Source organism: Gopherus flavomarginatus, chromosome 1, assembly GCF_025201925.1.
Source record: "Gopherus flavomarginatus isolate rGopFla2 chromosome 1, rGopFla2.mat.asm, whole genome shotgun sequence".
NCBI lineage: Eukaryota > Metazoa > Chordata > Testudines > Testudinidae > Gopherus > Gopherus flavomarginatus.
The window spans coordinates 168,211,033-168,224,367 of NC_066617.1; the positions used below are offsets into that span (position 1 = coordinate 168,211,033).

Sequence of the window (13,335 nt, forward strand, 5' to 3'; positions counted from 1 at the left end):
GGGAGCTCTGATGTTTCTCCTCCCTACTGATCTTGGCTCTGTTTTGCCCACAGTTTGAGAGAGGCCAACCTTATTTCATTTTTGCCCTTAGTAGGGGCCTGATCCCACGAGTTGCTGAGCACCTTAGCTCCCAATGAAGAAGAAAGGAGTATTAAGGGCATTCTGTACCTAACAGGTTTGGACCCTAAAATATTTACTGTGTATGAGCACTCCCGGTTTTCCTTTTAACATGAAGAATTATGTATGAGCATACAACACACACAAACACAATCTTTCTAGAAGTCAGTTTAGTTCTAGCCTGACACCTCCGGAAACCACCATCCACAAAAAAGGGATCAGAACAAGTATAATGAAGTCAGAAGCAATACAAGGTTCCCTGTGCTGGATTTTAGAGGTAAAAGGTGTCGCATCCCATTTCCAATCCACTGAGCTGTTCAGTCTTCTTGTTCAAACTTAAAGCAAACTTATCTACTGCTTCTGAGTAGTCTCTGAAGAGAAAATAATTGCTATGCTTTAGCCTCCAAATACTGTGATACTATTCAAAAGACAAGTACAATGTTATGTTTGACTATATTTTGGAGTGCTATTTAGAAATCCTTCTGGCACACAAGGGTGTGGCAGCTATATTTGTATAAATTGACTCAAGAGCTTGCTGCGCCAGGCTAAATATACTTATTCTAGTGTAAAGAGTATTGACATCAGGAGCCTTAGTACAGCAAATATTTGCCTAGATAATGGAATACGTTTGTCAATTGTAACATTTGTATTTTCACTTTAGACAACTTAGGCAATGTTCTGCTGATCCCATCCCAGAAATATGTTGATAAAGGAATCTTATCGCAAACAGTTCATAGTTGACTGGTGTATATGAATCTAAAGTTTATGAGCTCTTGGGAGGTAAAGCACAGAGCATGATGGCCAGAAGGGACAGGGCAAAGATTTCTCGATTCTGTTTTTGTGCCTCTTGGATTCTGGGGTCTGGGGCAGTTTCCAGTGTGAGTTAGAGCAACCCCAGACACTTCTCTAACTTCCAGAAGTCTTGCACAGCCACTTACGTGCTGCTCTGCAGCCCAGATTTGCCAGACCAAAGAGCACTCCCTCCAGCCACTCCCCCATGAATCCCTACCATAACTCTTGTACTTCTCCATGCTGTAGGCAGCATAGGCCCATATACATCAGCGCTAAGTCATTCCTTGCAGAGGATATTCTGCTAATGGTGGTTGTGGCCTCTTTACATTCCTTTTCTGGGAGCAGGGGCCAGATTCTGGCTCTAAATTGTTGCTCTATAGTGTTCCAAACGTTTTTGATCTGTGTTATGAAGAGTAAAATAGCACTAGTTCAAAGCTGGCTGGCAAAATCATGTCTCTTAAACTGAATTCATACTGTCATTATTAAAGAGTACTGTGGTGCTGAGACATGTAACTATGATTAAGCTAACTGGTTAATTGTTACATGTCTAAGTAATTTCAGTGATCAGGAACATCTAGTCAAGGTAAAACCAGGTTGGTATACCTTCTGTCCACCAATATTTGACCAGCATAAGACAGCAGTTTAAAGTGAGAGAGGGAGAAGAGTTATATCTTTTAAAGGGGATAATAATGCACTGCTTAATTTTGTACGATGCCCAAATATTATAGAAGTACGTGTAGGTATTTACTTGTGAATTTGTTTATTAAAGCAATGTTTCAGTAAAATGTTTGTTTCCAACTTTGGCCACTAGTTGGCAAGAATGGTACACTGCATAACTGCATGACTTGTTCAGAAAAACAACATTGGCTCTTGCTGTCCTGGGTCAGTGGTATTTTTTTTTGACTAGCACCTCATATTCACAGCCTATAACAGATGAGTATATGAGCCCATGTGAGGGTCTATCATAGGGAAGCTATCCACTGCCTGAGAGTTTGTTGCACACAGTAATAGAAAATGAAGGTGGTACAATTCTATTTGATTGTATTTGAGCTGGGTCTAATATTCTGACCTCAATTTACACCTGCCCTGTGGAGCTGTGAGTATTGTTGCATTAATGTGCTGTTAGAGCCCCACCAGGCGAGGCTGGTAGTGGCATGTGCTGAATTATTGCATCTACTGGACCTCATGTTTCTGCCAGTGCCTCTCTCATTTTTGGCTGTGCTTGCTCTATGTTGGTCCCTCAGAGGAGTAGATATTCCATCCTCTTTGTGCCACTATCATGTCCTCTACCCGAGGAAGACTTTCCAATACTGGACATGTTTATTGGGGTCTTTAGACCTTTAGCATGATGCTTTTAATACCTAAATGTGGCAACATAAAATTATTGTTATGTATATGGAAGTTACTGGGAAATGGCAACAGCCTTTATAAGGTTGATGTGAGCCAGTGAGCGGATCCTGTGCAATAAATGGGGGTATGTGATATAAAAAGAGTTTTTGTTTACAGAGCTCAGTGGAGTTAGAAAGACCTTAATCTACCTTACTTGAACATAGGCTTTTATCAGAAGGCCTAATAAATAAGATGTCTCTGTAGAAATCGCTACTAATGAACTTAGTGTGGTGCCTTGAGTGGATTTTGGATGCTAGGATAGAAACTAGGATTTAGACCTCAAATACCTTTAAGGAATGGAGCGGAGAAGAAAAACTTAGAAATAGAATAGAAAAATCAGAAAACCCTAGTTAAATCAAAACAATTAAACTGAAGCTAGATTTTATGCAATATTCTTCATGGGACATAGAGCTCCACTTAAGTTCACCCAAAGTTCACCACTCTAAGATAGTGGTATCTTAACCTATTTACTATTGTGGGTTGCATCTGCAGCTCTGTATATGCAATATTCTTCATGGGACATAGAGCTCCACTTAAGTTCACCCAAAGTTCACCACTCTAAGATAGTGGTATCTTAACCTATTTACTATTGTGGGTTGCATCTGCAGCTCTGTATATGTTATGTGGGCCAAATCCACACAATATATATACAACCTGTATGGCCCTGAGGATGTCACATGGGCTGTAGCAGTGTGCTGACTGGGCCACAAGCAGCCCTTGGGTTGAGAACCACTTCCCCAAGGTAATATTCAGGAAATGTTCTCTTCTCTTCCTATGTGTTTTTATAGTGCTTAGCAAAATGGGGCCATGATCTTTACTGGGACCATTGGGAGCTTCCACAATACAGATAACACAATGAATTTGATTTTGTGTGAAAGGTTTTTTTAATTAATCTTGACATTTTAATGAGAATGTTATTGATAATTGCAACATGATCTAATTATTTGGATTATATACTCTTCACATGTAAACTACTGTGTGCTTGTTAAGAAGGGAAACCCATTTGCAACAATAGTTAAAACAAAACACCCACCCACACCTAACCACTAAAGAACTAGGTAACACTCCAGTTCTATGTACAATATTGAGCTTTTGGTGTAGGGCAGCTGTAGACATGTAAAGTCTGATCAGTCTGTGCAGTTCTCAGAAAACTACTTTCGGGAGTCATTCATCAGTTACCAAGTGTGCAAAGAGTATTTTGGGGTGAAAGGATCTCACATCTTTGTAGTAAAGTCATGTCTATGCTATGGGGCCTATAGGGACATAGCTGTGGCACTGTAGATGCAGCCTATGGAAACAGGCTTTTCCATTGCTGTAGGAACACTACCTCCCTGAGCTATGGTAACTAGGTCAAGCAAAGCATTCTTCCATTGAGCAAGCTGTGTCTACCCTAGGAGTTAGAGTGACATAGCTACAGCCTTCAAGTGTGTGTTTTTTTTCACATCTCTAAGCACAATAGCTATGTTGACCTAAAGATTTAAGTGTTGACTAGGCCTAAGAAATAGTGACAATAGCTACCCGCTATCAGTGCAGCATTTTTGAGTGTGCTGTTGAATTGAACATGGTTTGGGAAGGGAGAAAAATCAGTTTACTGCATCTATAAAATCTATGAACTGATTTTGCAAAACTAAGGCCTGCTGCAGTCAACAAGAATGCTCACACATGCTAAGACTGCTGGTGGAAATATGTCAATTTTAAGCTTAAGCTTTAAGCTTTGTGTTTCTGACATTGGCATGAAAAGTTTGTATGGTAGCTGCTTTTGTTTCGTAGTTTACCATGCAAATATTTCTACAGGTGGTTAGATTTGAGTGTATAGATTAAATACATACAAAAACAACCCTCCTCTTCCACCTGATATCGAAAAGAAACTGTGGGTAATGAAAAGTAATTCCTCTTCCTCGTTCCCCCGTTTGTTTATGTATCGTTATGTGGTCCCCAATGCCATGTCAGCTGGTCAAAAGTGGAAGTTCCCCCAAGCTAATCACTGGGTTGATGCGGTTGTGCTCAGCGAGCCACAGGGGAGGGCTGCGGCTCTGTCCCTCTCTGCCTGTCTCCACCCCGCACGAAATGGACCGGAGAGGGACAAACACTTGCAGTAGGGGCGGGGGGTTGTACTGCCTCGGGCTAATGATTCACCCACCCAGGCGCGGACACCGGGCAGGCCGCGCTAACCGAGCGGAGCCGGCGGGGTGTTGCCCAATCCTGGGCATTTACGGGAACTCCCGCCCTCGGCAGCGCATCACGCCCGGCCGCGGCCAATGGCCGGGGCGCCTGCTGCTTCCCCGCGGCCCGGGGCGGGGCCGCTATTAGAGCCGCTGCCGCCCCCTCTGCCTCCCACTCCTCGGCGCCCTGGCTCAGCCCGCGGTGGGTGCTGCTGCTGCTGCTTCCCGCCAGTCTCCCCGGCCCGCCCCGCGGAACATGATCGTGGACAGCAACCGGGAGGCGCCGGCCGACGGCGACTCCATGAGCAGCCCCCTCAACCTGGCCTATTTCTATAGCGCCTCCCCCTACTCCAGCGACGGCAGCTGCTCGCCGGCTCACTCCGCCCCGGGGTCACCCGGCTCCGACTCCGAGCTGTCCGTCAGCAGCCGGAGGAGGGACTCCCTGGAGAGCGGCCGCCAAGCCCTGCAAGGTACGCGCCAGCCGGGGCGCGGGGAGAGACGCGCTCCCCGCTGGGTGGGTCTCCTGGGGGTTATTTGTTAGCCGGCGGCGCTGCGAGCCTGGGTGTTTAGAGCCAGCGCACAACGCGGGCCCCTCGAAGGCAGAGCCGAGCCTCCGCCTTCGCCCTGGCGCTGCAGGGGCGCGTCCGCAGTCAGCCGAGCCAGCTGGGCGGCTGCGGGGCTCCCCGCGCCCTGCCGCCCTCCTCCGCCCCCGGGGTGGCTGCATTGGCCGCACGGCCGTGCTGATCTTCCGAGGGGAAAAGTGCCGCTTCAGAGTCATCCGTGCAACTACCTCCCAGGCGTCTGCTGCGGCTTATTTCCTCCTCTGGCCAAAGAGGCTCGTGCTCGCTTAAAATCCCCTGGGTTTATACAGGACCTGGATCCCAAAGATGTAAGAAGTTGCGATGAGTAGAAGATCGCGTGTAAATAGTCGCAAGCGTGGCCGTGTGCTGTTTGTTGTTGCCTCTTTTTTTTTTTTTTTTTTTTTTTTTTTTTTGCTGCCCCTTAATAATTTTTAAATTGTATATTGAAGTGAGGAAGGGAGGGGTGTGTACAACCGGTGTGTAAAGCAAGTTGGTTACAAGGGATACTTTGAAAACGAATGGCTGCGAAGTCGTAACTGTTTGAGGCTTGAAAATAGGCTAGGAAGAAAATGCTTTAGAAAAACTGTCATTCTGAAACCAACCTTCAAATGGGAGAAGAAACTGCCAGTATGTTTTGCATTGGATGATTCATCCTCTAGTCTAGTGCATCTTTTATAGGACAAAATCCTGTGAGCTCAGCAGAGCACCCTCAACAGGCTTTGCTCAGTAGGTGGGGAGGGCACTTGGCACTTCAGAGTAGGTGCTCAGCACCTTGGAGGATGAGGCCCATAGGGCCAGACCCTTAATACCCTTTACTCATGGTAAGTAGCACCATACTCCACAAGTAATCTCATTGATTTAAGTGGAATTCTGCATGTGGAGTAAGGGTATCAAAAGCTAGCTTGTGTGCGTGTTGCTGTATGTTGTGGGGTGTCAGTACAATTTAGAAGCCGCCTTTTTTCTACAGCAGTTTGTTTAAAAAAAGTCATTGAAAATGTTTGCTCCTCCATTTTAATGTAGCACTCTATAACTATTTGATATATTTGCATTATGTCCTTCCTCCCCAAATAATCTTAACTCTCCCCCCCCATTTGATTTGGATCTGGTTGGATTTATCTTTCATAAGACTTTTGTTTGTGCTTATATGGTTAATGTTTTCAGCAATCTTAATAATCTTGTTTATACTGTCTTTTTAAAAACAAAACATCATCTTTGTGGGTAGGAATGACTTGTCAGCCTCTTTTTTCACTTCATGCCTTCACTCAAAGGCCCTGCTTCTAGCTAAGGAAAGCTGGGGCTCTTGGACTGTTTGCTGGGATGAAGGTCTTTGAAGACCATAGAGAGACTCCTACTTGACATCAGTGGTCTTTATTTCCTCTTTCCCAGACAGAAATCCCAGCACCTGCTGGCCAGGGAAATTTGGAACCTGAACTCTAATCTCCAGTTAAGACTTCAGTATAGGGATTTTTTCTATGCTAGACTGTGTACTTTCCTTATCAGGTCACATAACTTCCTTTTGCAAGTTGAATGCCTTAGGTCATCATTTCCTGTCTTCCACTTCTGTTTTTGTAGCTTCAAAACTGATTTAATTTTAAAGAGGATGTGAGACAGAAGAGGTCAGGCCTGGAGTGTCACAGTTGTATTGTACTTCTAACAAAGCAAGTTTTCTTTCTTAAAGCTGCACTTTCAGTCACTATGGAGATAACAAACACAAGTAATTCTGAAAATTATTATACAAACCCTTTAGCATTTTGACATCTAATTTTTTTATATGTAATAGATTGTGGCAGGGGACAGTTTCTTTTTGTTTTGTTTTTGTTCCTGTGTTTGTACAGTGCCTATGAGTGAGATCCTGTTCTGTGACTGGTGCTTCTAGCCACTATGATGCTGATGTGTTATGTTTTTTCCAGCTTGTTAACCAATAAGAGTTGGGGGTTTGGAAGACTCCAGAAGAATAAAATTCATACAGCTTATATTCTTCTGAAACGCTGGCTGGCTGTGTTCTGTGCAATATATTTTTATGTCAAAGGACTGTCTGCATTTTCAGTTGAAAGCAGAGTTTGAAGTTATTTTCCACAGTTGTTTCTTGATGTGCCTCCTTGGATCAGGATTGTGCTGATGCATTAATTTTGTTTTGTTTTGTTTTTCAACAGCTGAACACCACATGGGGGGAGGAAAGCAGCACAGAGGACCTTTCCAAGGGGTTCGTGTGAAAAATTCAGTGAAGGAGCTCCTGTTGCACATTAGAAGCAACAAAAAGATGTCCTCAGGCCATGTTGCTGATGAATTCAAGGTAATTCAGTATTTTTGATAGTATGGGTCAAATTCAGCTCTTGCGAAATGAGTTCAGCTCTGAATGAAGAGATGCACCACCTGATAACACTAAAACCAAACTTGGTTCCTTACTGATGTCCATATGAGCAGAGGTATTTTTCTCTCCCAAAATAGGAGGAGGGAAGAAGTTGTGGTTGGGAGGTAACTTGGAAGAAGCCAGCAGGCAGTTTCACTGTGCTTGCTAAAAGAAACACATTTTGAAAGTTTTTTTTTTTCTTACTAAACATTATTTTCCAAATGAAGCGCACATAAACGCACACTTACATTTGAAACAATGAAAACTCACTGTGCAGTCTGATAGAATTCTGGAAAGGGTTGAGGGGTGCGGCATTCTGAGAAGGGAACTATTTAATTGTTCCTCAGAGCTGATGGCCTGCTCAGTGCTGTATAGGACTCAAGAGTGAAGGTGGGTGGGTGGTGTGTTCTCTGAGGAGCCTGCAATCCAATAGACAGAAACAGGAAATGAGATGTGTTGGGAAGCCCAGAGCGAGGAATATCTTAGAAGGGAGTCTTGATTTTTGTTTTTTTTTTTCTTGTGGACAACCCATAAGGGTCTTGAGGAGGATTCTCTTATGTAAAACCCCTATAGAAGTTAATAGGGATGACACTGATGGGTTTCCATGGAATTTTCTCTGATTCTATGGAATTTAATAGACTGTATAGGTGTGGGGTTTTTTTTGTTGTTTGTGTGGTTTTTTTTTTTTTTTTTTTTTTTAACCACTGTATCAAATTCTATAGCCTGGATATAATTCTGGTACATTCTATAAGATGGCTCAAAAAGCCTTATAATTTTCTCTAAAATTCTGTAGAACTCTTTTGTAAGAGTGGGCTTAAAAATAAAGGATTTTTTTCTTCATCCAATCTGATGGAGATTAAAAAATGAAAATATGGTCAGGCCATCACCTGTTAGGGCTGCTTTAAGGGACAGGGGGATAGTTAGTGTTTGCATTTTTTTTTATTTTATTATTTAAAGAGCTCCTTTTAAATTGGTTTTGGCTTTGTAAAAAATAATGTACTTATTTTCTACATAGGCACAAGCAGGATTGATGAACTACGAACAGTTTACAGGTACAAGTGTTCTTACTATTGTATGCCTCTGTGCAATATCTGTATAAATATTTTAGAATATTTGCAAAGTAGATTTCAAGAGTAACCTAAAAACTGATCATAAATGCATTTTCTTTGAACAGAGTTGAAGAACATACTCTCTCACAGTGGTAAAAGAAAGGCTCATGAGTCTCTCTCTGATGGACCCAGTTACAAAAGACCAGCTACTTTCCATTCTCACCTCTTGGTAAATATTTATATAATATTTAACATTAAATTATTTTTCTGCTTGGTTTGTGTAATAGGAAATGGTCAGCCAAATACATTTTTACTTTTTTTTTGTTAATTTTTCTCCAGACACCACCACAAACACCAACCTCTATGGATAACATGGAAGAAGCCCATAAAAATGAACCAAAACATAATTGTTCTGACATGCTTCAGAACATTATAAATATTAAGAATGAGTCAAATCCTGTTTCTTTGAACACAGTGCAGGTCAGCTGGCTGCACAGCATATCTAACCATAACTCACCAGGGGAACGATATCAGGATATCCAAGGGGCACAGGCTTTCTCCCCGTCTGAGAAGTACCAAGCCTTCCAAGCCAATAGTCCCCAACAAATGCTGGATCCACCCCAGAATTACCAGTTTTCTTCCTCACAGACCCAGGATTTACCACAGAAATATACTCAAGATTCATTACTGGAATACAGGCCATTTTCTGGCAATGACCAGTCCCCTGCGTACCAACAGAATGTCTTTGAAAGCCACGAACTGCCGTATTGCCCAGGCCAAAGTTTCGCATCTCTCTTGAATGAATCTGAACACTCAGAGAATATACTCCAGCCTCTAGCCACTGCCCATCAGCAATCTGATGTCAATGCCCCCGCTCAGAATTTTGGCCTAGTGCAAAATAACAACTGCAGTACACTCGATGGACATAATTCATCTCTGGCTGCTCTGAATGCCTCTCTACAACACCAAGGTATTGTCAGAAACACGACACAGCTGGGCAAGTCATTCTTTCAGTGGCAAGTGGAACAGGAAGAGAACAAACTGGCCAACATCTCTCAAGAGCAGATCCTTGCAAAAGACTCAGATGGGGACACGTGAGTATTGTTTATTTGACCACTGCTAAATTAGAAGTGTGTGGATTGTTTATGCTTGATTCTGTGGATTGTTGGGTTGGAATGGGATTCCTTTCACGTATTAGCAGTGGGTGCATGTTGAGAGTGTGTGATGGCTTCTCCTATCAAATAAAGGTGGTACAGTAATATTGCCGGTACCCAGTATCTCATATGATTTCACTGTTGTAGAATCTGATGTAGATCAGTGCTTAGGTGAATTAAAACGAAAGCACAAATTGCATGCCATCATTTGAAGGTGGAATGCTTGTAGCATGTATATCCTGCACTTGTATTTCTCTAATGGTACGTCCCCTATTTGCACAGTTAAATTGTAACACTCTCTCTCTCTCTCTCTCTGTATTTGTGCCCCTCCCTGCAGGTTCCTTCACATTGCTGTTGCCCAGGGCCGACGGGCTCTGTCCTATGTTCTTGCTAGAAAGATGGCTGCTCTGCACATGTTGGATATTAAAGAACACAATGGCCAGGTGAGGTTATCTATGTCCCAGCCTCTTGTGTGTGCTTCCAAATGCTTTACATTTCCAAACCCTAAGCCAAGTGTGGTGGAATGCCTGTTAATATTAAACCTAAGGTTGAGCCTGCATGCCACCTTGGGCTGTCACCAGTTCAGTGGATTCCCCAGAACCAGTAAGATTATGTTCTTGGAGTTGTTTGTCCAAGCTTCCCAGCGTCCATAGGCATTGTTTTATTAATAGTTTTGTAGTGGGGATATATTTAGTCCCCATTTCCTGGTAGATAACAGCTGACTAATATGTTAACTTTGTTTCTCAATATTTGCAGAGTGCCTTTCAGGTGGCCGTGGCTGCCAATCAGCATCTTATTGTCCAGGACCTGGTTAGTCTGGGGGCCCAAGTGAACACCACAGACTGCTGGGGTAGAATGCCATTGCATGTTTGTGCTGAGAAGGGGCATTCTCAAGTCCTTCAGGTAAGAGTCAGGCTGTAAATCTTTTCCCTTTGCCTTCCTCCCTATCCCTAATGGCTTTATATTCTTGTATGACCCTTCCCAGAAGATTCTGAAAACAGTCCTCTGCATTGCCAAGTATTATCAACAAACTTTTATAAATATATCCCTTACACTAATGGCCTAAAACCTGCAAAGAATCCTGTGGCACCTTATAGACTAACAGACGTTTTGGAGCATGAGCTTTCGTGGGTGAAAACCCACTTCGTCAGATGCGTGTAGTGGAAATTTCCAGGGACTTGTGTGTGTGTGTGTGTGTGTGTGTGTGTGTGTAAGGTTAGTTCAATCAGGGAGGATGAGGCCCTGTTCTAGCAGTTGAGATGTGAAAACCAAGGGAGGAGAAACTGGTTCTGTAGTTGGCAAGCCATTCACAGTCTTTGTTTAATCCTGAGCTGATGGTGTCAAATTTGCAGGTGAACTGAAGCTCAGCAGTTTCTTTTTGAAGTCTGGTCCTGAAGTTTTTTTTGCTGCAGGATGGCCACCTTAAGGTCTGCTTATAGTGTGGCCAGGGAGGTTGAAACCTGCAGCTTCCTCTAAGATGATCTACAGTGTATTAGGCCATGACTGTAGAATCATGTAGCACCTCTTTATTTTATTTTTTAATAAAAGAGTATTGTCCTTTTAATATTATGATCGTTTCCCTTTTTTATTCCCAACACACTATTGTAGCAAGGTGTTATAAATGCTTTAATTACCGGTATATCTTTTGGATTGAACTAATGAGTACTTCATCCCCACTTTTGCAGGCAATCCAGAAGGGAGCCATTGGAAGTAGTCAGTATGTGGCCCTTGAGGCGACAAACTATGATGGTGAGCAGCTGTGTGTGTGTGTGTGGTTTTGTTTTGTTTTGTTTTAATTCAGAGTTGCTGGGTATTGTGTTTTTGTAGCCACTGACACACATGCTACACTGGGCAAAAAGCAATACAGCTGGGGTGTCAAATGTTTCTTTCCCACCTGAAGATAATTGTGATTGGCACATCAGCTAGGATTTCCTAAGAAAGTAGAAACTGTTAGTTTCTATGAAGAGCTTGCTTTCTTGGATTTTGCACGACTTCTACATTAACTCTGGTGGATAAATGTTTAAAATATACATCTATCAAGTTCTAATCTAATAACAATCTAATAACTGGTGTGGCTGAGTATCGAGGGAAGAATAAGGAATACAGAGCAAGCCATCAATTCAGGTGAAAGCTCTTTAAATTGAAACTTGCTCTGTGAACAGTTTTTAGTCTAAAGTACATGTTATAACGCAGTCTCCTGAAAATCAGTTCTTCCATTAGTCACCTGCTGTGAGAACTGGTTACTGTTTAACCCCTGACATCACAAACACACAGCAGCGCAAGGACATCTGGTGTTAGTCAGAAAAGTGGAACCATAGAATGGAGCCCCTTTTGAAACAAGCCGCCTGTCCAGTGGTTCTTTACTGTTTGCTCATTGAATTTTTTTGAATTTTAAGGGTTCACAGCTTTGCACTGTGCAGTGCTGGCCCATAACGCTGTGGTGCACGAACTCCGGAACAGTCAGCCGCCGCACTCTCCTGAAGTCCAGGAGCTTCTGTTGAAAAACAAGAGCCTGGTGGACACCATCAAAGCTCTGATCCAAATGGGAGCCTCTGTCGAAGCAAAAGTAAGAGCAATAATTCCTTAACTGGGGACTGACTGGTCTCAAAAGACTTCTCCAAGTGAAAAGAATCACTTACTACAAATGAAGCAGATTTAAAAAAAAAAAAAGCATCAAAGCACAGTAGGATCTAATTTATGTGATTGGAATAGGAACATTACATTTATTCAGGCCAGACAGTGCAAACAATAGATATTAGGAGAGGGGAATGACAGCTTAATTTTTAGATGAACTAATTTTTGCTGTGTTGGTAATTCTACCTTATGAAAAGGGAAAGTCACTGGAAGCAGTCTGATATATCCATAATAACTAGGTGCTAGTTTTGCACCATTCTTGACATTTGAATTTGAGTTAAATGCTGATCTTGTATCCAGTTCAAGTGTGTAGTGTGCCAAATTTTCACCAGCTGACAAACTGGCCCATCTCCCTTGCCTTCAGTAGAACTGTGCCAGTGTTAACACCAGCTGAGGGTCTGGCCCATTGTGTGTTAAATCCAGAATACTTACTTTTAAGAAGAATTAACTCTGCTTTAATTTGGATTAATTTTCAGTGTGTTCATGGAATTACAATACCAGTGGGGTGGGAAAGGCAGGTATTTTTTTCCCCATGAAAATGTTTATTTCCCTTTTTGTTTTAAATGTCCATATATGTTTGTTCTCTCACAATGGAACCACCAAATGTCCAGTATGTAATACTGAAAGTGTGGTTTTGTTTTTTTTTTTTTTTTTCCCTTTCCTTTTTGGATAGGATGGTAAAAGTGGTCGCTCGGCTCTGCATTTGGCAGCAGAAGAAGCCAATCTGGAGCTTATTCGTTTCTTTTTGGATCTACCTAACTGCCTCTCTTTCGTTAACGCAAAGGTATGGTATCTTTCTTGAATTCAGCAGTAGAGTAGAATGTTGTTGTATGGTAATGGCATTGTGTGTGCACTGTGGTTCATAAACCTTCCTATCCTTAATAGTGTTACTCTCTCGTCTTCACTAGGCTTACAATGGCAACACAGCACTCCATGTGGCTGCCAGCCTACAGTATCGGTTGACTCAGTTGGATGCAGTTCGTCTGCTGATGCGAAAGGGAGCTGATCCAAGTGCTAGAAACTTGGAGAATGAGCAACCAGTTCACCTGGTTCCTGATGGCCCTGTAGGAGAACAGGTAAAAAAAACCCCTTCAAATTCTTTCAGTC

The 13,335-nt window shown here is 42.6% G+C and overlaps 1 protein-coding gene across 5 annotated transcripts in view; it reads left to right on the forward strand.

The window, feature by feature from the left end:
- NFKBIZ (NFKB inhibitor zeta) overlaps positions 1-13,335 on the forward strand; it is a 29,013-nt gene that overhangs the window by 13,135 nt on the left and 2,543 nt on the right. For 4 of the 5 annotated variants that reach the window (XM_050958304.1, XM_050958275.1, XM_050958294.1 and 1 more), the window contains exons 2-11: positions 7,195-7,334; positions 8,407-8,443; positions 8,566-8,669; positions 8,780-9,534; positions 9,932-10,037; positions 10,351-10,497; positions 11,280-11,343; positions 11,991-12,160; positions 12,902-13,012; positions 13,137-13,304. In XM_050958304.1, the coding sequence (XP_050814261.1) occupies positions 7,206-7,334; positions 8,407-8,443; positions 8,566-8,669; positions 8,780-9,534; positions 9,932-10,037; positions 10,351-10,497; positions 11,280-11,343; positions 11,991-12,160; positions 12,902-13,012; positions 13,137-13,304 (1,791 nt within the window). In that variant the 5' untranslated portion in view covers positions 7,195-7,205. Of the gene's footprint in view, positions 1-4,640; positions 4,931-7,194; positions 7,335-8,406; positions 8,444-8,565; positions 8,670-8,779; positions 9,535-9,931; positions 10,038-10,350; positions 10,498-11,279; positions 11,344-11,990; positions 12,161-12,901; positions 13,013-13,136; positions 13,305-13,335 lie in introns of those variants that run through there. The other variant, XM_050958263.1, reaches the window with a different exon arrangement.